General features: G+C 49.4%; 2 protein-coding genes across 3 annotated transcripts in view; both read left to right on the top strand.

Moving 5' to 3' along the window:
* The first annotated feature begins 4,146 nt into the window (after nt 1-4,146).
* LOC114588577 (uncharacterized) lies at nt 4,147-10,672 on the top strand. Of its 2 annotated transcripts, XM_028713976.2 has the most exons (4): nt 4,147-4,333; nt 5,977-6,164; nt 7,005-7,180; nt 9,524-10,672. In XM_028713976.2, exons 2-4 carry the CDS (start codon nt 5,990-5,992, stop codon nt 9,791-9,793), a joined length of 621 nt encoding a protein of 206 aa, XP_028569809.2. In that variant the 5' UTR covers nt 4,147-4,333; nt 5,977-5,989; the 3' UTR covers nt 9,794-10,672. The 2 variants fall into 2 exon arrangements, with proteins under 2 accessions (XP_028569809.2, XP_077778010.1); XM_077921884.1 differs by lacking the exon at nt 4,147-4,333 and having other exon boundaries at nt 5,642-6,164.
* Nucleotides 10,673-13,340: 2,668 nt separating this feature from the next.
* Nucleotides 13,341-26,034, top strand: part of ATP8B3 (ATPase phospholipid transporting 8B3) — a 49,290-nt gene continuing 36,596 nt past the window's right edge. Inside the window, exons 1-3 of the mRNA XM_077922017.1 lie at nt 13,341-13,398; nt 24,586-24,627; nt 25,763-25,854. Coding sequence (XP_077778143.1) covers nt 13,341-13,398; nt 24,586-24,627; nt 25,763-25,854 — 192 coding nt within the window. The remainder of the gene's footprint in view (nt 13,399-24,585; nt 24,628-25,762; nt 25,855-26,034) is intronic.

A 26,034-nucleotide genomic window follows, 5' to 3' on the forward strand; every position in this document is an offset into this window, starting at 1 on the left:
ATATTAAAAACACCAAACATTGAAAGCTTCCCTAAACAGGGCGGCCTTCAGATGTCTTCTAAAAGTCAGATAGTTGTTTATTCCCTTGAGATCTGATGGGAGGGCGTTCCACAGGGAGGGCGCCACCACCGAGAAGGCCCTCTGCCTGGTTTCCTGTAGCTTTGCTTCTCGCAGGGAGGGAACCGCCAGAAGGCCCTCGGAGCTAGACCTCAATGTCCAGGCCGGACGATGGGGGTGGAGACGCTCCTTCAGAGATACTGGGCCATTTGGGGCTTTCAAGGTCAGCACCAACACTTTGAATTGTGCTCGGAAACGCCCTGGGAGCCAATGTAGGTCTTTCAGGACTGGTGTTATATGGTATCGGCGGCTGCTCCCAGTCCCCAGTCTGGCTGCCGCATTCTGGATTAGTTGTAGTTTCCGGGTCACCTTCAAAGCGAGCCCCACGGAGAGCGCATGGCAGTAGTCCAAGTGGGAGATAACCAGAGCATGCACCACTCTGGCAAGACAGTCTGTGGACAGGAAGGGTCTCAGCCTGCGTACCAGATGGAGCTGGGAGACAGCCGCCCTGGACACAGAATTGACCTGCACCTCCATGGAGGTGCCACCACCGAGAAGGCCCTCTGCCTGGTTCCCTGTAACCTCGCTTCTTGCAGGGAGGGAACTGCCAGAAGGCCCTCGGAGCTGGACCCCGGTGTCCGGGGTGGAGACGCTCCTTCAGGTATACTGGGCTGAGGCCGTTTAGGGCTTTCAAGGTCAGCACCAACACTTTGAATTGTGCTCGGAAACGTACTGGGAGCCAATGTAGGTCTTTCAGGACCGGTGTTATATGGTCTCCACTCCCAGTCCCCAGTCTAGCTGCCGCAATCTGGATTAGTTGTAGTTTCCAGGTCACCTTCAAAGGCAGCCCCACATAGAGCGCATTGCAGTAGTCCAAGCAGGAGATAACCAGAGCATGCACCACTCTGGCCAGACAGTCTGCGGGCAGTGTCCTCTCTGTCCTAAGCATCACCGCACAGATGACTCACCCTCCACCGAAACCGGGTGGTTTCCCCAATTGCTTGCACATCTGTGAGCCTCCACATCTCCCGGTGCCTCGGTGGGTTCGCATTTTGACCATCGCATGCTGGCCGAGGAGGAAATCGTCTCTCCAAGCCCTCTCCACGCTTGTCAGACCTTGTTAGCATCCCCAGCAAAGAAGAAATCTCTCGTACCCCCCAGCCACCGAATGCAAAATCCCCTCTGCAAAGACGGTGAGCTAGGATTAGGGGCCCTGAGGTTTTGCTGTCCTGGTTTTGCCTAAACTCAAATCCCCCCCCCCCCCCGGTCTAATATCCCTATGCACTGCAAGATCCCAAAAGCACCTGGACTAAAAGGGTCTATCAAAAACTTCACTCTTGTGGTCACCACAACAGCTACTCACTTTGGGTTTTAGTAAAGCAAACCGTCTAATTTGTCAGCATCGGGATGCGGGTGGTGCTGTGGGTTAAACCACTGAGCCTAGGACTTGCCGATCAGAAGGTTGGCGGTTCGAATCCCCGCAATGACGGGGTGAGCTCCCGTTGCTCGGTCCCTGCTCCTGCCAACCTATCAGTTCGAAAGCACGTCAAAGCGCAAGTAGATAAATAGGTACCACTCTGGTGGGAAGGTAAACGCCGTTTCCGTGCGCTGCTCTGGTTCGCCAGAAGCGGCTCAGTCCTGCTGGCCACATGACCCAGAAGCTGTACACCAGCTCCCTCGGCCAATAAAGCGAGATGAGCGCCGCAACCCCAGAGTCAGTCATGACTGGACCTAATGGTCAGGGGTCCCTTTACCTTTACCTAAATGATATCGAGCGTCAGAACAGCTTGGCCACAATAAGGAACTTTTGCCCATGGCATGACTATTTTCCACCTTCCCACTTCGACTCTCTGGAACCCTATCTGCATAACCGAGCAATTCTAAAATATAGATGCGCTTTTACTCTCGCAAGATTGAATGTCTTGCCCTCGGCTGGACTTGAGGGACGATGCCAACAGATGCCACACGAAAAACGTCCCTGTGGAGACAGCAGTCCTGAATCGGTGGCGCACGCCCTTCTGGCTTGCGCTGTTGATAAAGACTTGAGGAATGAGATTATCACCCCTCTTTTATTGTCCATTCCGGGTCGCCTGCCGCTGTCCCAGTGTCCTTTCTCTTGGCAGATCAAGATGAACAGGTGACAGCAAAGGTGGCAAGGTTTTTCGCTGGGGCAATCAGAATAAGGTCCACTACTTGACCATGGATTCAAAACCCTAAAACGTATTTTACATAATTGACTTTTTATTTCTATTCTTTGTATATCGTATTGTTGTTTTATTGCCGCGGCTGATGGCTGATGCAAATAAAAATTCATTCATTCATACCTTGTCCAGGTGAGAGCGACGCTGCTTTTTAAAATGGACAGGAGAGAGGTGGTGGTGATGGTGATCTTTTTACATGCTCAGAGAACCTTACTCCTTGGAAAGCCTAAAGACCGCTCTGAGCCAGCAGTTATGTCAAAAGTAGAAAAAAGACACTCACGGAACCGAGAAATTACACAAAACAAATCAAATACCGTGAAAATCCCTGAAACGAGAAGTACAGTGGTACCTCGCAAGACGAATGCCTCGCAAGACGGAAAACTCGCAAGACGAAAGGGTTCTTGGTTTTTTGAGCTGCTTCGCAAGACTATTTTCCCTATGGGCTTGCTTCGCAAGACGGAAACGTCTTGCAAGTTTGTTTCCTTTTTCTTAACACCGTTAATACAGTTGCGACTTGACTTCGAGGAGCAACTCATAGCACGCGGTGTGGTAGCCTTTTTTTGAGGTTTTTGAGGACTTTGGCGATTTTTGAAGCTTTTCCAAAACTTTCCCGACAGCGTGCTTCGCAAGGCGAAAAAAATCGCAAGACGACAAAACTCGCGGAACGAATTAATTTCGTCTTGCGAGGCACCACTGTAATTGAATAGTTCAGTGAAACGAGGTTTGTAGACGGCGTCCCGTTAAGTCTTTGTACACTTCTACGTTTTTCTATTTTTTTCCTTAAACCTTTTGATTTTTTATTATTTACTTTATTTCTATAAGATAATATAAGAATGGAAAATATTTAAGGAATATGTAAGACTACATTGCAAGAATAACACCGCCTTAGCAGAGACTGGAATGACACTTGCGAACGCTAAATACTATTTACATGTTGTACTATTTTATTGTTGTTAGCCGCCCTGAGCCCGGCTTCGGCAGGGGAGGGCAGGAAATAAATAAAATTTATTATTATTATTATTATTATTATTATTATTAAATAAATGTAACAAATATCTTAGTAGGATGTATGAAAAAGGATACAAAATAAAGCTGTGTGATAATACCATGACGGTAGAAAAAGTATAATGAGAACGATTGGAAGTTTATTGTAAAAAAAATATATTATTTGAAGGACATGATGTTGTATAAATCTTTGGTTTTCTTTTCATTATTTTTTCCCCTTTTTTTCTCTTTTTCCTTTTTTCATATGTTTTTCTTGCTTTTAAGTCATGAAGTTCCCCCCCCTATTTTTATTTAACCTTGTTATACCTACCCTAGTTGTATGTTTGCATTTTAAACCTCTCTTTTTTTATATATAATAATATTTATTAGTTTTCCAACAAATTGAACACAACACTACAAAAAACCAAAAAAGAAAAAAACATACAATAATACAATACAATGCAAAAAGGAAAAAAAACACTGCAAAACACGAACATAACAACTAACAAAACAAAACAAAAACCATTTAAAACACAGTCCAATTTCAATATTTTGCCCTTCTTTCACTAATTCCCACGACCTCCTCACACCTCCCTTTTTGTATTCCACTTCTATTGATTGTTTCAGCAATTCCTTTCCATCTTCCTGTTTTCTACCCTATAATTGTCTTAACACATTCTAACCTTGTTTTTCCCTTTAATGCTCTAATAATCTATTTATACTTAATTCCTTATAACGTTTCTACTAAAGCCATATAACTTTTATTTTAAACCTCTCTCTCTCTCTCTAGGTATATATATAGGTAGGTGTGTATACACACACACACACACACACACACACACACACACACAAAAAAAATTTGGCTGAGCTCTGGTTAAGTTCCTACTAGATTTGGGGAGGGGTGCAGGAGGAAAGATGGGGGGGGGGAAAGGTCGGAGTTTGGCACATGCCCCTCGCTTACAACGCCCCCCTTCCCCCAAATCCCCCCAGCTGTTAAATAGCAGAAGATGAGTAGAAGCTGGGAGTCAGAGCCATGAATAGGCGGAAGAGTGAGGAAGGAAGAGAGAAAGAGAGAGATATCTTGGGACGTGGTGAGTGATTTATGTGGGCTGCAAACCTGGAAGGAAGTGTTCCGGTTTGCGAACTTTTTCCGGAAGCCGAACGTGCTCCGTTTTGAGTGTAACGCTGAGGTCTGTCTGTTTTTCCTATTTATTTTGCGTTTTTGTTTTTGTGGCTTTTTTTCATTTTGTTTTTGCGACTGCGTGGAACCCAGTCCAGCTACTGATGGGTCGATTGTGTGACTGCAGTACACCGTTTATTGATTTCATTTTGTGGATCAACGGTCTCGTTTGAAAGCAAAATCCATGTTCAATGGCTGTTTTAGGGGTTGTTTTTAAAAGTCTGGAACGGATGAATCCGTTTTGCATGACTTTCTATGGGAAAGCAGCAAGCCTTGCTTTTGGAACGCTTTGGTTTTGGAACGGAATTTCCGGAACAGATTAAGTTTGAGAACCAAGGTACCACCAAGGGGTGTGTGTGTGTGTGTGTGTGTGTGTGTGTTTGTGTCTGTTTGTGTGTGATCCTAAAGGAAAATTATTATTATTATTATTATTATTATTATTATTATTATTATTATTATTACAGTGGTACCTCTGGTTCCGAACGGGATCTGTTCTGGAGGCCCGTTCGCAACCTGAACAAAACGCAACCTGCGTCTGCGCATGCTCGATTCGCCGCTTCTGCGCATGCGCGTGACGTCATTTTGCACATCTGCACATGCGCAAGCGGTGAGACCCGGAAGTAACCCGTTCCCTTACTTCTGGGTTGCTGCAGGACGCAACCTGAACACGCTCAACCTGAAGCAAACATAACATGAGGTATGACTGTATTATTATTTTATTTTAAGAAGACCTACTCCCTCTGATTGGGACGCGGGTGGCGCTGTGGGTAAAAGCCTCAGCGCCTAGGGCTTGCCGATCGAAAGGTCGGCGGTTCGAATCCCCACGGCGGGGTGCGCTCCCGTTGTTCGGTCCCAGCGCCTGCCAACCTAGCAGTTCGAAAGCACCCCCGGGTGCAAGTAGATAAATAGGGATCGCTTTCTAGCGGGAAGGTAAACAGCGTTTCCGTGTGCGGCTCTGGCTTGCCAGAGCAGCGATGTCATGCTGGCCACGTGACCCGGAGGTGTCTCCGGACAGCGCTGGCCCCTGGCCTCTTAAGTGAGATGGGCGCACAACCCCAGAGTCTGTCAAGACTGGCCCGTACGGGCAGGGGTCCCTTTACCTTTACCTTACTCCCTCTGAAAGGGACGTGGGTGGCGCTGTGGATTAAACCACAGAGCCTAGGACTTGCTGATCAGAAGGTTGGCGGTTCGAATCGCCACAATGGGATGAGCTCCCGTTGCTCGGTCCCTGCTCCTGCCAACCTAGCAGTTCGAAAGCACATCAAAGTGCAAGTAGATAAATAGGTACCACTCCGACGGGAAGGTAAACGGCGTTTCCGTGCGCTGCTCTGGTTCGCCAGAAGCGGCTTAGTCCTGCTGGCCACATGACCCGGAAGCTGGACGCCGGCTCCCTCGGCCAATAAAGCGAGATGAGTGCCGCAACCCCAGAGTCGGCCACGACTGGACCTAATGGTCAGGGGTCCCTTTACCTTTACATTACTCCCTCTGAAGCTACCTCTTGCAGAGTTTGCCAGGTTCCTTGGCTAATACATTTGCCTCCCTCTCCTCTTCTAGACAAAAGAGGGCCATGTACCATATAACTGGCAGCGTCGCTTTCCCGCTGATGACCTCTCCGTCGCTCCTGTACACAGTGCCACCCCATCTTCCGCAGGCTCCGGGAGGGTGCTGCTCCTCTTTTCTGCCAGCACCCTCGACTCAACTCACGCCTTTCTGCGCCGTCCCTGCAATGGATCACCTGGCAGGTAAAGGTGGCTGGTCTGCAAAACAGGGGTGCCGGGCGGGTGAATTGTGCTTGGAAACGTCCTGGGAGCCAATGTAGGTCTTTCAAGACCGGTGTTATGTGGTCTCGTCGGCCGCTCCCAGTCCCCAGTCTGGCTGCCGCATTCTGGATTAGTTGTAGTTTCCAGGTCACCTTCAAAGGCAGCCCCACGGAGTGCGCATGGCAGTAGTCCAAGCGGGAGATAACCAGAGCATGCACCACTCTGGCCAGACAGTCTGCGGGCAGTGTCCTCTCTGTCCTAAGCATCACCGCATTGTGCCTGGAAACATCTTGGGAGCCAATGTAGGTTTTTCAGGACCTGTGTTATGTGGTCTCTGCTCCCAGTCCCCAGTCTGGCTGCCGCATTCTGGATTAGTTGCAGTTTCCGCGTCACCTTCAAAGGGAGCCTCATGGAGAGCACATGCCAGTAGTCTAAGGGGGAGATAACCAGAGCATGCACCACTCTGGAGAAACTGTGTGCAAGCAAGTAGGGTCTCATCCTGCGTACCAGATGGAGCTGCCCTGGACACAGAATTGACCTGCGCCTCCATGGACGGCTGTGAGTCCAAAATGACCCCCAGGCTGCACACCTGCTCCTTCAGGGGCACAGTTGTCCCATTCAGGACCAGGGAGTCCCCCCATATCCGCGGGCCGGATTGAGAAGGCGATTGGGCCCCCGGTCCTTCGTTTGCCTACCCACGCCTTAGCTTAATACTAGAGGGACCAGGTTTTCCCATGGCGGTCCAGCCTTTCCTTTCCTTCCCTCTCGTCCCACTCCTTCCTCCACAAATAATAACAATAAAAGCCTTTTGCACGTGCACAGAAATCTTCCTGGACCTGCACTACGGCCTACCGCAGAGGCGCCGACGGAGCCGGACCGTCTTTACGGCGCAGCAGCGACAGGCTTTGGAGAACGCCTTTGAGCGGACCCATTACCCAGACGTGGGCACCCGGGAGAGGCTGTCCGCCTTCGCCAACCTGCCCGAGGCTCGCGTGCAGGTAATTTCGGGGGTGCACCCTCCATGGGGAAATTTGGCTCGCTTTCCCCAGCACCCGTCGACGTGCTGCAGCGGAGTTTCTAAAGCCTGCCTCTGGGGCAGACCCGCGTTGTCTGGGTTGCTGGCGGTGAAATATTTCAAAAGGGAATAGTTAGGGCCAGAGGCGTCAACTTGCAAGGGTGATGGAGGAGGGGACCAACGCTGCACACGTGACCTTATGGCGTCCCGGTTTTTTCTCCTTCATATAATCCTTTTTATTAAAGGTAAAGGTAAAGGGACCCCTGACCATTAGGTCCAGTCGTGGCCGACTCTGGGGTTGCGACGCTCATCTCGCTTTATTGGCCGAGGGAGCCGGCGTACAGCTTCCGGGTCATGTGGCCAGCAGGACTAAGCCGCTTCTGGTGAACCAGAGCAGCACACGGAAATGCCGTTTACCTTCCCACCAGAGTGGTACCTATTTATCTACTTGCACTGTCATCCCCTTCTCCTTGTGCCCTCCATCTTTCCCAACATCAGGGTCTTTTCCAGGGAGTCTTCTCTTCTCATGAGGTGGCCAAAGTCTTGGAGCCTCAGCTTCAGGATCTGTCCTTCCAGTGAGCACTCAGGGCTGATTTCCTTCAGAATGGAGAGGTTGGATCTTCTTGCAGTCCATGGGACTCTCCAGAGTCTCCTCCAGCACCAAAATTCAAAAGCATCCATTCTTCTGCAATCAGCCTTCTTGGTGGTCCAGCTCTCACTTCCATACATCACTACTGGGAAAACCATAGCTTTAACTATAGGTATAAAAGATACCTATTAGGTCCATCAGTTACCATATAGCATATATCCAACACAAAAAACAGCAACAATTTTTTGTTGACAAAGGACAGCTGAACATAGAAAGGGCCCCATTACCTTCAGGAGCTGAGGGTCTCATCCAGCCCTGTCTGGATGATTATGATTGAAATTACGATGTCCCTATTTTCATTGCAGAAATGTTGGAGGGTACGTGCAACCCGTTCGCTTGGGTGTCTTGCAAAAGAGCCCTGATATTTTGGCAGGGGTCAAACCCTGACCTTTTCCCATCCCTGTAATTTGCCAGGATGAAAGGTTTGGGACCTTATCATCGTTCCCTTCAAAAGTCAACCTCGCAGTTTATGATAGGGGCATTCCTGCGGATAATTGTACGTCCTGGCTGGCACTTTCATTTAGCCTAGCGCCGTCTCTCAATTTTCCATTTGCCTCCCACACACCCCAAACCCCCCCCCAACAGCAAGAGAGGATTATTCCACTGGTCATACTGGTTTATACTTTGGTATTTTCCTGGGACAGAGCTAGGAAGGACACGGACTTCTCTGATTAAAATGTTGGCACATAGGGGGCCCATCGGGGAGGTGGCCGCAGTCTGCGCCATTCTCCCTGAGCTGCTAGCTTTCTGCAAATCGGGGAGGGCCGCTGGTTTGTGCATTCAAGCACACTATCCTTCATAGCAAATGAACACTCCCTGAGAGGACTGGGCCGTCTCTCTCCTCTCCTTCCTCTTCCTCTATCAATAATAATAATAATAATTTATACCCCGCCCATCTGGCTGTGTTTCCCAGCCACTCTGGGTGGCTCCCAACAGAATATTAAAAACACAATAAAACATAAAACATTAAAAACTTCCCTAAACAGGGCTGCCTTCAGATGTCTCCTAAAAGTCAGGTAGTTGCTTATCTCCTTGACATCTGGTGGGAGGGCGTTCCACAGGGCGGGCGCCACCACCGAGAAGGCCCTCTACCTGGTTCCCTGCGACCTCGCTTCTCGCAGGGAGGGAACCTCCAGAAGGCCCTCGGGAGATGGACCCCGGTGTCTGGGCAGAACGATTGGGGTGGAGACGCTCCTTCAGGTCTACTGGGCCGTTTAGGGCTTTAAAGTTCAGCACCAGCACTTTGAATGGTGCTCAGAAACGTACTGGGAGCCAATGGAGGTCTTTCAAGACCAGTGTTATGTGGTCCCGGCGGCCGCTCCCAGTCCCCAGTCTGGCTGCCGCATTCTGGATTAATTGCAGTTTCCGGGTCACCTTCCAAGGTAGCCCCACAGAGAGCACATAGTGGTAGTCCAAGCAGGAGATAACCAGAGCATGCACCACTCTGGCCAGACAGTCTGCAGGCAGGGAGGGTCTCATCCTGCGTCCCAGATGGAGCTGCCCTGGACACAGAACTGACCTGCGCCTCCATGGACAGCTGTGAGTCCAAAATGACCCCCAGGCTGCGCACCTGGTCCTTCAGGGGCACAGTTATCCCATTCAGGACCAAGGAGTCCCCAATACCTGCCCGCCCCCTGTCCTCTAGCAGGCCAATGTAACACTCATTCTTCCCCCCAGGTGTGGTTCAAAAACAGACGGGCCAAATTCCGCAAGAGCCAGCACGAACCGCGGAAGAAGCCCCCCAGGACCGACGACCCCCCTGGCGTCCTTGCGGGAGGAAGAGGAGCGACCGCGACGGACCGGCACTATTTGCAAGCACCTCGGATGTGGCCCATGTCACAGAGCGCCGTGCCAGGGAAGAAACAGCTTGTCGTCGCTGTAGCAGAGGACCACACGGACGCTGCTCCAAGGCCTCTCCTGGGTGATCATAGAATCATAGAATCATAGAGTTGGAATAGACCACAAGGACCATCGAGTCCAACCCCCTGCCAAGCAGGAAACACCATCAGAGCACTCCTGACATATGGTTGTCAAGCCTCTGCTCAAAGACCTCCAAAGAAGGAGACTCCACCACACTCCTTGGCAGCAAATTCCACTGTCGAACAGCTCTTACTGTCAGGAAGTTCTTCCTAATGTTTAGGTGGAATCTTCTTTCTTGTAGTTTGGATCCGTTGCTCCGTGTCCACTTCTCTGGAGCAGCAGAAAACAACCTTTCTCCCTCCTCTATGTGACATCCTTTGATATATTTGAACATGGCTATCATATCACCCCTTAACCTCCTCTTCTCCAGGCTAAACATGCCCAGCTCCCTTAGCCATTCCTCATAAGGCATCCTTTCCAGGCCTTGGACCATTTTGGTTGCCCTCCTCTGGACACGTTCCAGTTTGTCAGTGTCCCTCTTGAACTGTGGTGCCCAGAACTGGACACCGTACTCCAGGGGAGGTCTGACCAGAGCAGAATACAGGGGCACTAAGCAGTTTCTGGTGCTGCCCCCCTGGACCCTACACCCCTGCAAAGAGAGACCAGGAGGAGGCAGGATTTGGGACTGTGGTGTGGGTCTGCATTACGCTTGCAGGCTTACTGGCTGAGCACATAGGCAGCACGAGTCTGGGATTTCCCCGTTCACAACCTGCATAATAACAATAATAATTTTTTATTTATACCCCGCCCATCTGGCTGGGCTTCCCCAGCCACTCTGGGCGGCTTCCCAAAAAATATTAAAATACTGTAATACATCAAACATTAAAAGCTTCCCTAAACAGGGCTGCCTTCAGATGTCTTCTAAAAGTCTGGTAGTTGTTGTTCTCTTTGACATCTGCTGGGAGGGCGTTCCACAAGACGGGCGCCACCACCGAGAAGGCCCTCTGCCTGGTTCCCAGTAACTTGGCTTCTCGCAGAGAGGGAACCGCCAGAAGGCCCTCGGAGCTGGACCTCAGTGTCCGGGCAGAACGATGGGGGTGGAGACGCTCCTTCAGGTATACTGGACCGAGGCCATTTAGGGCTTTCAAGGTCAGCACCAACACTTTGAATTGTTCTCGGAAATGTACTGGCAGCCAATGTAGGTCTTTCAGGACCGGAGTTATACAGTCTCGGCGGCCGCTCCCAGTCACCAGTCTGGCTGCCACATTCTGGATTAGTTGTAGTTTCTGAGTCACCTTCAAAGGTAGCCCCACACAGAGCACATTGCAGTAGTCCAAGTGGGAGATAACTAGAGCATGCACCACTCTGGCCAGACAGTCTGCGGGCAGGGAGGGTCTCATCCTGTGTACCAGACGGAGCTGCCCTGGACACAGAATTGACCTGCACCTCCATGGACAGCTGTGAGTTCAAAATGACTCCCAGGCTGCGCACCTGGTCCTTCGGGGGCACAGTTACCCCATTCAGGACGCAGGGCGCATTTTGCTCTCCAAAGTTGCAAAGCCATAGCCCTGTGGGTGCAGCAGCTGCCTTGCATGCAGAAGGCCCCAGTTTATTTTATATATTACAGTGGTCCCTTGGTCCTCAAACGCCTTGGTCCTCAAACAACTTGGAACCCAAACATTGCAAGCCCGGAAGTAAGCGTTCCGGTTTGCGAACTTTTTTCGGAATCCGAACGTGCTCCGTTTTGAGTGCCACGCTTCCGATTTGAGTGTTACGCTGAAGTCTGTCTGTTTTTGCTATTTATTTTGCATTTTTGTGGCTCTTTTTTATTATGTTTTTGTGACTGTTCAGCTACTGATGGATTGTGTGACTGCAGTACATTGTTGATTGCTTTCATTTTATGGATCAATGGTCATGTTAGATAGTAAAATTCATATTAAAGTGCTGTTTTAGGGGTTGTTTTTAAAAGTCTGGAACAGATCAATCCATTTTGCATTACTTTCTAGGTGGGCAGGGGAACTTCTAGGTGGGCTGGAGCAGGGACCAAGCAATGGGCACTCAAACCGCCGACCTTCTGATAGGCAAGCCCTAGGCTCTGCAGTTTAACCCACAGTGCCACCCACGTCCCTAATTGTAGAATGTAGATTCCTTCAAAATTATAGGAAGGGCTGTCTACACGAGCTAAACCATTTCCTTCTTTTGATGCAGGGATTTTTACTTTCAATATATAAAGGGGACTCTCTTATTTTTCCCCCACCCACACATGTGCATCACATTTAATTGAAAAGAAGTGGAGCCGAGGGAAGAGGGAAACAGATTCTACGATTCAGGGACTGTTCCTGGAAAACCGGGACACACTTGGAGGGGATGGTTGTTGTTGTTGTTTTTTAGTCGTTTAGTCATGTCCGCCTCTTGGTGACCCCCTGGACCAGAGCACGCCAGGCCCTCCTGTCTTCCACTGCCTCCCGCAGTTTGGTCAGACTCATGCTGGGAGCTTCGAGAACACTGTCCCACCATCTCGTCCTCCGTCGTCCCCTTCTCCTTGCGCCCTCCATCTTTCCCAACATCAGGGTCTTTTCCAGGGAGTCTTCTCTTCTCATGAGGTGGCCAAAGTCTTGGAGCCTCAGCTTCAGGATCTGTCCTTCCAGTGAGCACTCAGGGCTGATTTCCTTCCGAATGGAGAGGTTGGATCTTCTTGCAGTCCATGGGACTCTCAAGAGTCTCCTCCAGCACCAGAATTCAAAAGCATCCATTCTTCGGCGATCAGCCTTCTGGAGGGGATGGTAAAAAGTTAAAGGTAAAGGTACCCCTGCCGGTAAGGGCCAGTCTTGACAGACTCTAGGGTTGTGCGCTCATCTCACTCTAGAGGCCCGGAGCCAGCGCTGTCCGCAGACACTTCCGGGTCACGTGGCCAGCGTGACGAAGCTGCTCTAGCGAGCCAGAGCCGCACACGGAAACGCCGTTTACCTTCCCGCCGGAGTGGTACCTATTTATCTACTTGCACTTTGACGTGCTTTTGAACTGCTAGGTTGGCAGGCGCTGGGACCGAGCAACGGGAGCTCACCCCGTCATTGCGGGGATTCGAACCGCCGACCATGCGATCGGCAAGTCCCACCCGCGTCCCCTGCAGGGGATGGTACTATGCGTTATGAAATGAGTGGGGCCGCAGCCTCAAAAAAAAGAGAGGAGATTGCAAGAGCTGCTAATTCGGGGAGAATTTGGAAAGCCTTCCTGGTGATGAGTCAATGGCAGGCATGTGGGAAAGGTTTGCTGCTGCTGCAGGCGGTGAGTTGCAAATTGGCCCATGCAAATTCCTGAGTTTGCAGAGATGGCAGAGGTGTCCTCACCTGGGCTTGGCCAGGAGGATACACTTCCTGATTGTCCAGTTATCCTCTGGGATTCTGAACCACAACAGGGGGCAGGTCCCTATATATATAATTTGCCCTGTGTGCCACCAGCAGCCAGCCGCCCAGGACTGCTCTCAAAGGAAGGATGAGGCTTTAAACAGAGCATCGCGGCAGGAAAGGGTTTCTGCTACCCAGCGAAGGATCAGCGTGGGAGAAATTTCCCCTGTCCAAAGGACACCTGGGTGTGCTTTTTTTGCGTATTTTGCGTTTGCTGCTGAAGTTGAGCGATGCGACCCAGATCGGGGACCGGAGTCGAGGCTTCCAGCGAAAAGGAAGAGAAACCAGGTAAACCCCAGTCCCCACACCATTGCTTCACACACACACACACACACACACACACACACACACACACCAGAACCATAGCTGTCAACTTTTCCCTTTTTTTGCGAATATTCGGAATAAGGGACTTAAAAAAAGGGAAACATTGATCTCCTGCTTTCATTTTGGCTCACGTCCCATTGGTGCAGGGACGGGGAGTTCCGAATGCGGCCCTCAGGACCTCTCTATGTGGCCCTCAAAGCGCTCTGGGCTTTCTTTTCTTTTTTATAATTTTAGTTTTCAAAGTTTCAAAAAGAAAAACATTTTTTTACACACACACACACAAACTTGTATACTTTAAACCATAATCAATTGTTGTTGTTGTTGAGTTGTTTAGTGGTGTCCGCCTCTTCATGACCCCCTGGACCAGAGCATGCCAGGCCCTCCTGTCTTCCACTGCCTCCCGCAGTTTGGTCAAACTCATGCTGGTAACCTCGAAAACACTGTCCCACCATCTCGTCCTCCGTCGTCCCCTTCTCCTTGTGCCCTCCATCTTTTCCAGGGAGTCTTCTCTTCTCCCGAGGTGGCCAAAGTCTTGGAGCCTCAGCTTCAGGATCTGAATCAATATCAGTACCTTTATAGGGTTGCACCCCCCGCAGTTTACTGCTCTTTCTTAATGAGAGGAGAGGGCCAAGGCCGTGAGAATTCCCTTCCATCCTGACAAGACTTGCCTTTAGAGAAAGAGTGAAATCTATCAGGTAAAGGTAAAGGGACCCCTGACCGTTAGGTCCAGTCGTGGCCGACTCTGGGGTTGCAGCGCTCATCTTGCTTTATTGGCCGAGGGAGCTGGCGTACAGCTTCCGGGTCATGTGGCTAGCAGGACTAAGCCACTTCTGGCGAACCAGAGCAGCACACGGAAACGCCGTTTACCTTCCCGCCGGAGTGGTACCTATTTATCTACTTGCTCTTTGACGTGCTTTCGAACTGCTAGGTGGGCAGGAGCAGGGACCGAGCAACGGGAGCTCACCCCTTCACGGGGATTCGAACCACTGACCTTCTGATCGGCAAGTCCTAGTGGTTTAACCCACAGCGCCACCCGCGTCTCCCGTTGTTGAGTTGTCCGGATATTTCCCCAGACGGTTTCCACCCGGACGTTGTCTACCAGTGCTGAATCCCGGCGATGTACGAATGGCAGTCCTAGCCACTGGCGAGTTCCAGCAGGGTTTTGTTTTGTTTTTATACTGGTAGGGCGAAAGGCTGGGAACCCATCAGCAGGTGGCGCCATTGGGGAATGAGAGGCCAGAGCAAACTCATTCCAGCTCTGGCCCCTTCCTCCTCTTCCTCCCTGCTGAGTTCTGCAAGGGCTGAGTTCTGCAAGGAGGAACTGACCACCTTCTGGACTAGCAGTAAGTAGGACAGCAGGCAGAGGGGCTAAGTTTGTCGTCCCGTTTGCCCTAGACTAGTGACCAGCAACCGCTGAGGGACAGCCTCACATGAAAATCTCATTACTTTATTCTAATGCCCAGGGTTTTAGCAATAACTGTGGGCACCACTGGAACACTGGAGGGAAAGGGGAATCTTGGTGCTATCGCCACACATGCCATCGTCCCAAGATTGCTTCGTGACAGTGCGTTACTTTACGTGCGAGGAGGGGCAGAGAGATGTAAATGAAAGCTGGGGCAGTCTGGGGCTGCTCTGATTCAGGGAATTAATCCAGGTTTAACCCTAATTAAGAAGGAGAGGAATGCGGAGGAGAGGGAGAAATTGCAAAAAGGAATGGGAAAATGGGCCTTTTCTTTGGGTTGTGACACATTCCATAATGATAATTTTATTATTTATACCCCTGCCTATCTGACTGGGTTGCCCCAGCCACTCTGGGCAGCTTCCAACATATATAAAAACATGTTGTTGTTGTTTAGTCGTGTCCACCTCTTCGTGACCCCCTGGACCAGAGCATGCCAGGCACTCCTGTCTTCCACTGCCTCCTGCAGTTTGGTCAAACTCATGCTGGTAGCTTCGAGAACACTGTCCCACCATCTCATCCTCTGTCATCCCCTTCTCCTTGCGCCCTCCATCTTTCCCTACATCAGGGTCTTTTCCAGGGAGTCTTCTCTTCTCATGAGGTGGCCAAAGTCTTGGAGCCTCAGCTTCAGGATCTGTCCTTCCAGTGAGCACTCAGGGCTGATCTCCTTAGGAATGGATACGTTGGATCTTCTTGCAGACCAGCTATAAAAACAATTGATTAAAACACAACTTAAAAACCAGATTAAAATACAACGTTAAAATGCAGCCTCATTTCAGTAGAAACTTTTTGGGGATGAAAACCTGCATCTCTGGGTTGTTTGTGGGGCATAGGAATTCGTTCATATTTTCCCCAAAATATAGTCCAGCCCCCCACACGCTCTGAGGGACAGTGGACCGTCCCACGGCTGGAAAAGTTTGCTGACCCCTGGAATTACGATGCAAACTACTAATAATTATAAATAGCTTTATTAATATGAAGTTAAGTGTTATAAGCTGTACAATGCAATTGTAGTTAACACAACCAGGCAGGGCCCATGACTTACATCACAGGAGCCTACACAACACAAAACACTGTTGCTGTATGTAGGTTTTATTTTATTTGTCTTTTATCTTATATTTTGGAAATGTACGTCCAGTTGTTTTCCCGCCCTTTAAACATCTCCAGGCAGAGAGCTCACTGTTCTCCTTTAAATCTGTTCATGAGGACCAGAACCTTGGGAAAGGTTGCTGACATCCTGAATTAAGCTGGATGTTGAGAGATGCAGGGCAGACAAGAGAACAGGATGCTGGCTGACTCAGCAGCCAGGCTCCTCTGACCGTCTTCTGAGGAATGAGATCGGCACCAGATGCGAACCTGGTTTGCAGGTGGTTGAGGTGTGGTCCAGGTGAGCAGCTCAATTAAACCCGTGAGCGCAGAAACCAGTTCATCGCTTCCTTGCCGGGTTTCCAAACAGATCGGCTGTTGCTCCGCCACGGAGCGGTGGCTTTCCCCCAGAAGCGAGATTTAGTTACCCTTAAAGGCAAGACGGAACAAGAGGCACTCTCCCACGGTTTCGCATGGGCCTGTTTAAAAACGACTCATTGCCACTTGGGTTTCCAAATCAAGTAGATCGGAGAATCTGATCGAAATGTGCAATGCAGCTGCCACGTAAGTCTTTCTCAATATAATAATAATTAATAATAAGGTATTTTATACCCTGCCCATCTGGGCAGCTCCCAACCAAATATTAAAAACACAATACAGCATTAAACAGGGACGTGGGTGGCTCTGCAGTCTAAACCACAGAGCCTAGGACTTGCCGATCGGAAGGTCGGCGGTTCGAATCCCCGCCACGGGGTGAGCTCCCGTTGCTCGGTCCCTGCTCCTGCCAACCTAGCAGTTCGAAAGCACGTCAAAGTGCAAGTAGATAAATAGATACCGCTCCGGCGGGAAGGTAAACGGTGTTTCCGTGCGCTGTTCTGGTTCGCCAGAAGCGGCTTAGTCCTGCTGGCCACATGACCCAGAAGCTGTACGCCGGCTCCCTCGGCCAGTAAAGCGAGATGAGCGCCACAACCCCAGAGTCGGTCACGACTGGACCTAATGGTCAGGGGTCCCTTTACCCTTTATCTTTTATAGCATTAAACATTAAAAGCTTCCCTAAACAGGGCTGCCTTCAGATATCTTCTAAAAGTCTGGTAGTTGTTTTTCTCTTTGACATCTGCTGGGAGGGCGTTCCACAGGGCAGGCGCCACCACCGAGAAGGCCCTCTGCCTGGTTCCCCGTAACCTCACTTCTCGCAGGGAGGGAACTGCCAGAAGGCCCTCAGCACTGGACCTCAGTGTCCGGGCAGAACGATGGGGGTGGAGACGCTCCTTCAGGTCTACTGGGCTACTGGAGGATTCTGTGATTCTATGATTCTATGATCTGCATGGCAAATGTGACAATCATTCATCCTTTTGCTTAAACATCTTATCTCTGGCGGATGCAACACTGTGGACCAGACAATTGCTCCATCTAGAGCACACACATAGAAACAGCAGCCCAAAAATCTGGGCGGCTTCCAACATAAACAAAAACACAATTAAACATGAAACATTTTTTAAAAAACTTCCCTATCCAGGGCTGCCTTCCTATGTCTTCTAAAGGATGTAGAGTTACTTATCTCTCCTTAGCTCCTAGGGTCACATAACTCCATCCCCTCTAACATTTCTAACATTCCCTGATGTTGGGAAAGATGGAGGGCGCAAGGAGAAGGGGACGATGGAGGATGAGGTGGTGGGACAGTGTTCTCGAAGCTACCAGCATGAGTTTGACCAAACTGCAGGAGGCAGTGGAAGACAGGAGAGCCTGGCGTGCTCTGGTCCAGGGGGTCACAAAGACATGACTAAATGACTAAACAACAACAACAAGGAAATGCGGGACATTCTGGGATCAAATCTGAAACCGGGATGGCTTCTGTAAATCTGGGACTGTCCCTGGAAAATAGGGACGCTCTGAGGATCTGTATTATTCCTGAAACTGCCTCCCAGAGCCGTCCAGATCTCCAGGTCCCTGTTGTTGTTGCTTAGTCGTTTCGTGGTGACCGCATCTTCTTGACCCCCTGGACCAGGGGTTTGTTCGGTTACTTATTGCTGCACCTGCAAAGCTGGCCAGAAACGGCTTCACCGCAGTGGGCAGCAAGGAGTTAGCTGGGTCTGCGGTCAGAATAAGAGCGCTGAGAAAAATAGAGTGAAATATGATCGAGCAAGGCTTGTGCAGAGAGAAGAGGCAGAGCCACCACGTCAGAGCAAAAGCACTTTGTTCTGCCTTTCCAGTCCATGGAGGGTTTTGGCTGGCATGTAGGGTGGTTTCCAAAGAAATTGGAGAGTTAAGGCAGAACAGTTCCTTGTCGGGTCACCTGCGCAATTCACCACCTGCCAACTCTCTGAAGCAAGTGGACTCTGTCTGTTGCTTTGGATTGAAACGGAGGACATGCCATGCAACACCAGTTTTGCACCCGAAAGGGGTTAGCTCATTTTGGAGTGTGCATCAAACCCCACTGTATTTCTGTATGGTAAAGGTAAAGGGACCCCTGACCATTAGGTCTAGTCGTGGCCAACTCTGGGGTTGCGGCGCTCATCTCGCTTTACTGGCTGAGGGAGCCGACGTACAGCTTCCGGGTCATGTGGCCAGCAGGACTGAGCCGCTTCTGGCGAACCAGAGCAGTGCACGGAAACGCCGTTTACCTTCCCGCCGGTGCGGTACCTATTTATCTACTTGCACTTTGACGTGCTTTCGAACTGCTAAGTGGGCAGGAGCAGGGACTGAGCAACGGGAGCTCACCCCGTCATTGCGGGGATTCAAAACGCTCTTTTAAAAATATAGGTCTGGGTGTTCTGCACAGCACTGGGCAGCTGTGGTTGGTGACAAATTGAGCTTTGTCATGCATTGGCACATAGGCAAATTCACTCCCACGGGAGGCAGTGAGAGCCAGCAACGTTAATGGCTGTAAGAGAAGATTAGGCAAACATCCACTGCAACGTTACTCCCCTGAAAATAGGGACGTCCTATTCCATCCCCTCCAACATTTCTCCTGTGGAAATAAAGGTAAAGGTAAAGGTAAAGGTACCCCTGCCCGTTCGGGCCAGTCTTGCCAGACTCTAGGGTTGTGCGCTCATCTCACTCTATAGGCCGGGGGCCAGCGCTGTCTGCAGACACATCCGGGTCACATGGCCAGCGTGACAAGCTGCATCTGGCGAGCCAGCGCAGCACACGGAACGCCGTTTACCTTCCCGCTAGTAAGCGGTCCCTATTTATCTACTTGCACCCGGAGGTGCTTTCGAACTGCTAGGTTGGCAGGCGCTGGGACCGAGCAACAGGAGTTCACCCCGCCGTGGGGATTCGAACCGCCGACCATGCGATCGGCAAGTCCTAGGCGCTGAGGTTTTACCCACAGCGCCACCCGCATCCCTGAAAATAGGGACGTCCTATTCCATCCCCTCCAATGTTTCTCCCGTGAAAAGAGGGACGTCCTATTCCATCCCCTCCAACGTTTCTCCCGTGAAAAGAGGGACGTCCTATTCCATCCCCTCCAACGTTTCTCCCGTGAAAATAGGTAGGGACGTCCTATTCCATCCCCTCCAACGTTTCTCCCATGAAAAGAGGGACGTCCTATTCCATCCCCTCCAACGTTTCTCCCGTGAAAAGAGGGACGTCCTATTCCATCCCCTCCAACGTTTCTCCCGTGAAAAGAGGGACGTCATATTCCATCCCCTCCAACGTTTCTCCTGTGAAAATAGGGACGTCCTATTCCACCCCCACCAACGTTTCTCCCGTGAAAAGAGGGAGTTATGCGACACCTTAGCCAAGCAGATAAGTAAACACACAACTTTAGAAGACTTCTGAATGCAACCCTGTAGAGAGGCGTTTTTTAAAAAAATATTTAATGTCTGACTATATTTTTATGTCTGTTGGAAGCCGCCCAAAGTGTCTGGGGCAACCCAATCCGATGAGCGGGTTTAAATACTTAGATTGTTATTATTGTTATGGAACAGGACATCTCTGTTTTCACCAGTGAAATGTCGGAGGGTTATGTTGTGTGTGTGTGTGTCTGAGAGTAAGAGAGGTGGAAACTGGAGCCGTGCTGATGAATAGCTTGGCACAGGTAGACTATCCCAGTTCGCGGAGGCTCCATTTACGGATGCGAAGCTCAGGGGAACAGCGTCCACGTGTACGAAAGCCGGTTTGATTTTGCGTGTGGGTGTTTTGCGTGGGCACAAGCCCTGGCAGCATGCCAGCCATGTGAGGGAGAGGTAAAAGGAGATACCTTACACCTGGCTGGAAAGGATTTCTTGTCCGAGGAACAGGTGAGCAAGTCTTGCAGGTATTGTCATGGGAAAGGCGCTGGCTGGTGGGGGCTTGGAGGGAGAGAGAGAGGGAAGATACAGGAAGACTGGCGAGAGTGGCGCTCCCTTGTCAGTCAATGCAGATTTCAAGAGCCGCCCAGGTGTCTTGGCAGTGCCAGCCTCACCTTTCTGCCACATCTAGCAAATCGCTCGAGGGCCTCAGAGGCATCCCTGGCAGAGAGTATATCTCACCTGGCCCCTGGGAGGCAGGCAGGTAGGTAAGGTGTGCCAACTCCTGGTTGCTAAGGAGCTGCCGGGTTTTGAGCTGCGTCCTTAATGAGGACCCTGGGGCAGTCGTGGGGAGGGGAGGAAAAAATAAACGAGGAAAATGGAGATAATTTCTTCCCCACTGCCCTAAGACCTTAAGAGGAGGCTGGCTGCTGCTGGATCGGGACCTATCTAAGTCCAGGATCGTGCCTCTCGGCGGCTGAGCAGATGTCTCGACGGAAAGCCCCGCGAGCAGTGAGAATTTTTCTACCTTTATTCAGGTTTTTTGAGCCGTTTGGGTACAATCAGAATGGGGAAACGTGCAAAATGCAGGGATACGGAGGTTGGTTTTGATAGCCACGAGGCGGGAGAGAAGGAAGTCGCTCGGCTCTAAAGATAACGATGATGTGAATGTATATAATTAGATGGGAAATAAATAAAAATTGTATCTAAAAAATAAAGCCCGCAAGCAGAATCGGACTGCAGCGGTGATTTCCCCCTTTGTGCCCACAAATGGTGCAAACATCTTTTTCCCCTAGGGAAAAATTTGGGGGGACTCACCGCGAAGTTTGTTTGTTTATTGAGGACCCCATCTCAGTGCCACCCAGGCGGTGGAGAAATCTAAGATGCGGTTACCGTATTTTTTGCTCTATAAGACTCACTTTTCCCCTCCTAAAAAGTAAGGGGGAATGTGTGTGCGTCTTATGGAGCGAAGGCAGGCTGCGCAGCTATCCCAGAAGCCAGAACAGCAAGAGGGATCGCTGCTTTCGCTGCGCAGCGATCCCTCTTGCTGTTCTGGCTTCTGAGATTTAGAATATTTTCTTTCTTGTTTTCCTCCTCCAAAAACTAGGTGCGTCTTGTGGTCTGGTGCGTCTTATAGAGCGAAAAATACGGTCATAAACTCTAGCAGACAATGATCAGCATTGGACACAGCCTCAACTTTACCGTTTACAGAAGTAGGTGGGACGTTAGGTGTATTAAAAGAAGGAGGAGGAGGAGGAATTATTTGATTTTTAGAAAGTTAAGGGAACTCAGTTCACTCTGAGTTCCTGCTCCAAAAATAATAACCCAGGTGCAATCCATGTGAGTTTGCCAGGGATTTCTGCATTGTGGGAAATAGATGACTCATCAGAACAGGTTGGGCTCGAGTGATTCTGCAATTACAGGATTCTGCGATTGCGAAGGAAGGGAAATGTGGATTGAAGTAGGCTGATGTTGACATGGTCTGCAGGTAATGGTAGGCGACGTTTAGGACTGGCAAAAGGACCTGGATATTATTATTGGGCTGGAAAAAGTGTTTGTCTCTCTGTGTTTTGGGGCCGTTGCAGGAATCCTAAGATGTCAAAACGACAAAATAAATGTTCATAAATACACGGGGTATTCTGAAATGCAACGCCGAAGCCATTTTTGACAATCTTAAATGACCCCGCAGTAGAAGGAATTATCTGGGGAAGAATAGGTTTTGTTTTTGTTTGCAATATGTCAGTCTTGTTAAATAAATAAACTGCTATCAGCTTCTTGGGATGAACTGCAAAACCGGTCCGGCAAGTATCTTTTAAGCAGAGCAGGCAGACCGCAGAGCATCTTCTGTCCATCAATCGGTGTAAATTTGTGAGCGGAATTCGAAAGGATGATCCAAAATGGTCAAGTCAGGGCAATCAGCAAACATTTACAGATCTCTTGGCAGGCAGGAGAGATGCCAGACGCTCAAATTTCCGTTGTAGACGGCCTTTTTCTGTGACACCATACTCTCCAACATTTCTCCAATGAAAAATAAACCCTCCCTATACAGGGCTATAGGGAGGAGGGTGGTGCTGTGGGTAAAACCTCAGTGCCTAGGACTTGCCGATCGTATGGTCGGCGGTTCGAATCCCCGCGGCGGGGTGAGCTCCCGTCTTTCGGTCCCAGCTCCTGCCCACCTAGCAGTTCGAAAGCACCCCTAAGTGCAAGTAGATAAATAGGAACCGCTTTATAGCGGGAAGGTAAACGGCGTTTCCGTGTGCGGCGCTGGTGCCGGCTCGCCAGAGCAGCTTCGTAACGCTGGCCACATGACCCGGAAGTGTCTTTGGACAGCGCTGGCTCCCGGCCTCTTAAGTGAGATGAGCGCACAACCCTAGAGTCGGACACGACTGGCCCGTACAGGCAGGGGTACCTTTACCTAAATGACCCCGCAGTAGAAGGAATTACCTGGGGAAGAATGTCTTCCCAAATAGGTTTTATTTTCAATATGTCAGTCTTGGTAAATAAATAAACTGCTATCAGCTACTTGGAATGATACCGGCAAGTATCTTTTAAGCAGAGCAGGCAGTCCGCAGAGCATCTTCTGTCCATCAATCGGTGTAAATTTATGAGCAGGATTCGAAAGGGTGACCCAGAATGGTCAAGTCAGGGCAATCAGCAAACATTTACAGATCTCTTGGCAAGCAGGAGAGACGCCAGACGCTCAAATTTCCGTTGTAGACGGCCTTTTTCTGCAACACCATACTCTCCAACGTTTCTCCAATGAAAATACGGTGGTACCTCGGGTTAAGTACAGTACTTAATTCGTTCCGGAGGTCCGTACTTAACCTGAAACTGCTCTTAACCTGAAGCACCACTTTAGCTAATGGGGCCTTCCGCTGCCACCGCATGATTTCTGTTCTCATCCTGAAGCAAAGTTCTTAACCTGAAGCACTATTTCTGGATTAGCGGAGTCTGTAACCTGAAGCGTCTGTAACCTGAAGCGTATGTAACCCGAGGTACCACTGTAAACCCTCCCTATACAGGGCTAAGGGACGTGGGTGGCGCTATGGTCTAAACCACTGAGCCTCTTGGGCTTGCTGATCAGAAGGTCGGCGGTTCGAATCCCCGCAATGATGGGGTGAGCTCCCGCTGCTCGGTCCCTGCTCCTGCCAACCTAGCAGTTCGAAAGCACGTCAAAGTGCAAGTAGATAAATAGGTACCGCTCTGGTGGGAAGGTAAACGGCATTTCCGTGCACTGCTCTGGTTCGTGCAGGAAAGAAAAAAATTAGTTTTAATTTTTATCATCGACAATACTGTCTTATTTATTTTATAGTTCAGTGCATTGATGATTGCTTTCGTTTATGGATCAATGGTCTCGTTGGATAGCAAAATTCACGTGAAATTGCAGTTTTAGGGGTTGTTTTTAAAACTCTGGAACGGATTGATCCGTTTTGCATTGCTTTCTATGGGAAAGCGTGCCTTGGTGTTGGAACGCTTTGGTTTTGGAACAGTATTTCCGGAATGGATTAAGTTTGAGAACCAAGGGGCTACTGTATTTTTTTAAAAATGAAACGTGCAGAGTCTTCTAAAGGAAATACGCCCCGACAGCCCACCTCCAGCTGAGACACTGAGTCCATCCATTTCCCCCTTGTTTTATGAGGCACGCCGGGGACAGATTGAAATTTGCCTATTCAAAGGACTGGCTAAACATCAAAGAGAAAAATTATCCTGCGGAATCGGGCCAAATGCCTTCTCTGTTTACCAGAATCTTCCAGGTCTCTGTGTGTGTTTGTGTGTGAACTTTTCAGTTCAAAGATCTCCGGAATTCTTTTGCTAGGATTCCTCCATTGCATGGGGTCAGACTAGAGGACCTCTGGAGGGCTCCCATTCAATTCCGCAATTCTATGATTCTACGAAATGCTATTACGGCAGCTTGAAAGCAGCGTAAGGTGGGACCTAGTCCTTGAAGCCGTTGATCCAAAATATTATTAAAAACGCCAATTTTCCCATAAACCTGTTAGGCTAGTTTATACGTTCAGCATCCTTTCTGGAATAAGTTAACTTAATGGACCAACTTTTCTCTCTATTATTTTTATTATTATCTTTATTGCATTTTTAAAAAATGACAGAGAAAGCATGAATTAAACATGACATCCAAATATTCAAAAAGAAAAAGAAAAAAATACGAAAAATACGAAAATATGAAAAAGGAAAACTATAAAAAGGAAAGGAAAAGGAAAAAGGAAAAGGAAAGAAAAATGATAAATAATAAAAACCGAAAAAGAACGATTCAAGCGCACAAAATTGTTCAAAGGATACAAGGCGAAATGCTGACCCAGATACGTGACTGGTGCAGTCTGTCTCATCTACCTCTCTGTCCATCTCTTTGATTTCTAGGGACCAAAATGGCCAGCGAGGATGACTCCAAAGCCCAACCAGGTAGCTGAGAACTTGGACCTGCGCTTGCTTCTTTCCTCTTCCCTCCCAACCTGCTTTCCTTTTATGTCATGGTTTTTTACATTGTAAGCCTGAGGATTCCTTCCTTCCTTCCTTCCTTCCTTCCTTCCTTCCTTCCTTCCTTCCTTCCTTCCTTCCTTCCCCTCCCTCCCTCCCTCCCTCCCTCCCTCCCTCCCTTCCTTCCTTCCTTCCCTCTCCCTCTTTCTTTCTTTCTTTCTTTCTTTCTTTCTTTCTCTCTCTCTCTCTCTCTCTCTCTCTCTCTCTCTCTCTTCTCTCTTTTTCCCTTCCTTCCTTCCTTCCATCCTTCCTTCCTTCCTCTCTCTCTCTCTGTCTCTCTCTCTCTCTCCCCTCCCTCTCCCTCTCTCTTTCTTTCTTTCTTTCTTTCTTTCTTTCTTTCTTTCTTTCTTTCTTTCTTTCTTTTGCTTTTTCCCTTCCTTCCTTCCTTCCTTCCTTCCTTCCCTCCTTCCTCTCTCTCTCTCTCTCTGTCTGGCTCTCTCTCTCCACCTTCTTTCTTTCTTTCTTTCTTTCTTTCTTTCTTTCTTTCTTTCTTTCTTTCTTTCTTTCTTTCTTTCTCTCTCTCTCTCTCTCTCTCTCTCTCTCCCCCTCCCTCCCTCCCTCCCTCCCTCTCTCTCTCCCTTCCTTCCCTTCCCTTCCTTCCTTCCATTCTTTCTTTCTCTCTTTCTCTCTTTCATGATTTTTAAGCCACTGTGAAAGCCACTTGTGACTGAAGAGTGGGATTTTTAAAAACAAAAAGAATAATAAGAACCAGTCTTTAAATGACGTACATTAAGAGGGAGACAGAGACCTAGCAAATGGTCTCTGTGAACCTCAAACTAAGCGCTCCAGATTAATTGGAGGGGTGGGTGTTCTGGAGCTCTCGCGATATCCCAGGGTTCTAGACTTCTGTCTGCTTTGGTTTATAGACCTCACTTGATATTTCCGGGTACTGGGCTCATTTGTGCTCTGGACACCCATTTCCCCTTTTACGGTTCTAGGTGCCTCTTAGGTTCTAGATCTCTCTAGCTGTGTTCCAGGCATCTCTTTTCTATCATGGGGTTCTAGGCTGCTCTCTGCAAGCAGTGCTGCCTCTGAGTTCTTCCTCCCTCTCTTTGTCCAGATTTCACCTGGATCGTGAAGGCCAACGACAGGGCATACCACGAGCAGTTTCACACGACCTACGCCTGGTGTCTGAAGAAGAGAAAATACGCTGTAAGGAAATGGAACCTCTGTTCTATTGATCTTGTAGCTTATGGCAAGTCCAGTTCCGTCCCCTTCCCCAAAGCCCCGGTGCTTACTGCAAATTATATTTCCTTTTCTTAAGCAGTGGAGTCACTGCAGCTTGGATAAAACATGACTCGGTTCTAGAAGGGGCTGGCCTAAGCGTTAGGC

Source organism: Podarcis muralis, chromosome 18, assembly GCF_964188315.1.
Source record: "Podarcis muralis chromosome 18, rPodMur119.hap1.1, whole genome shotgun sequence".
Taxonomy (NCBI): domain Eukaryota; kingdom Metazoa; phylum Chordata; class Lepidosauria; order Squamata; family Lacertidae; genus Podarcis; species Podarcis muralis.

Excerpts from the sequence above, each read along its gene's own strand:
- LOC114588577 (XM_028713976.2), top strand. The coding sequence starts at position 5,990 with ATGTACCATATAACTGGCAGCGTCGCTTTCCCGCTGATGACCTCTCCG. Across the intron at positions 6,165-7,004 it reads TGCAATGGATCACCTGGCAG|AAATCTTCCTGGACCTGCAC; the intron begins GTAAAGGTGGCT and ends GCACGTGCACAG. Across the intron at positions 7,181-9,523 it reads TGCCCGAGGCTCGCGTGCAG|GTGTGGTTCAAAAACAGACG; the intron begins GTAATTTCGGGG and ends TCTTCCCCCCAG.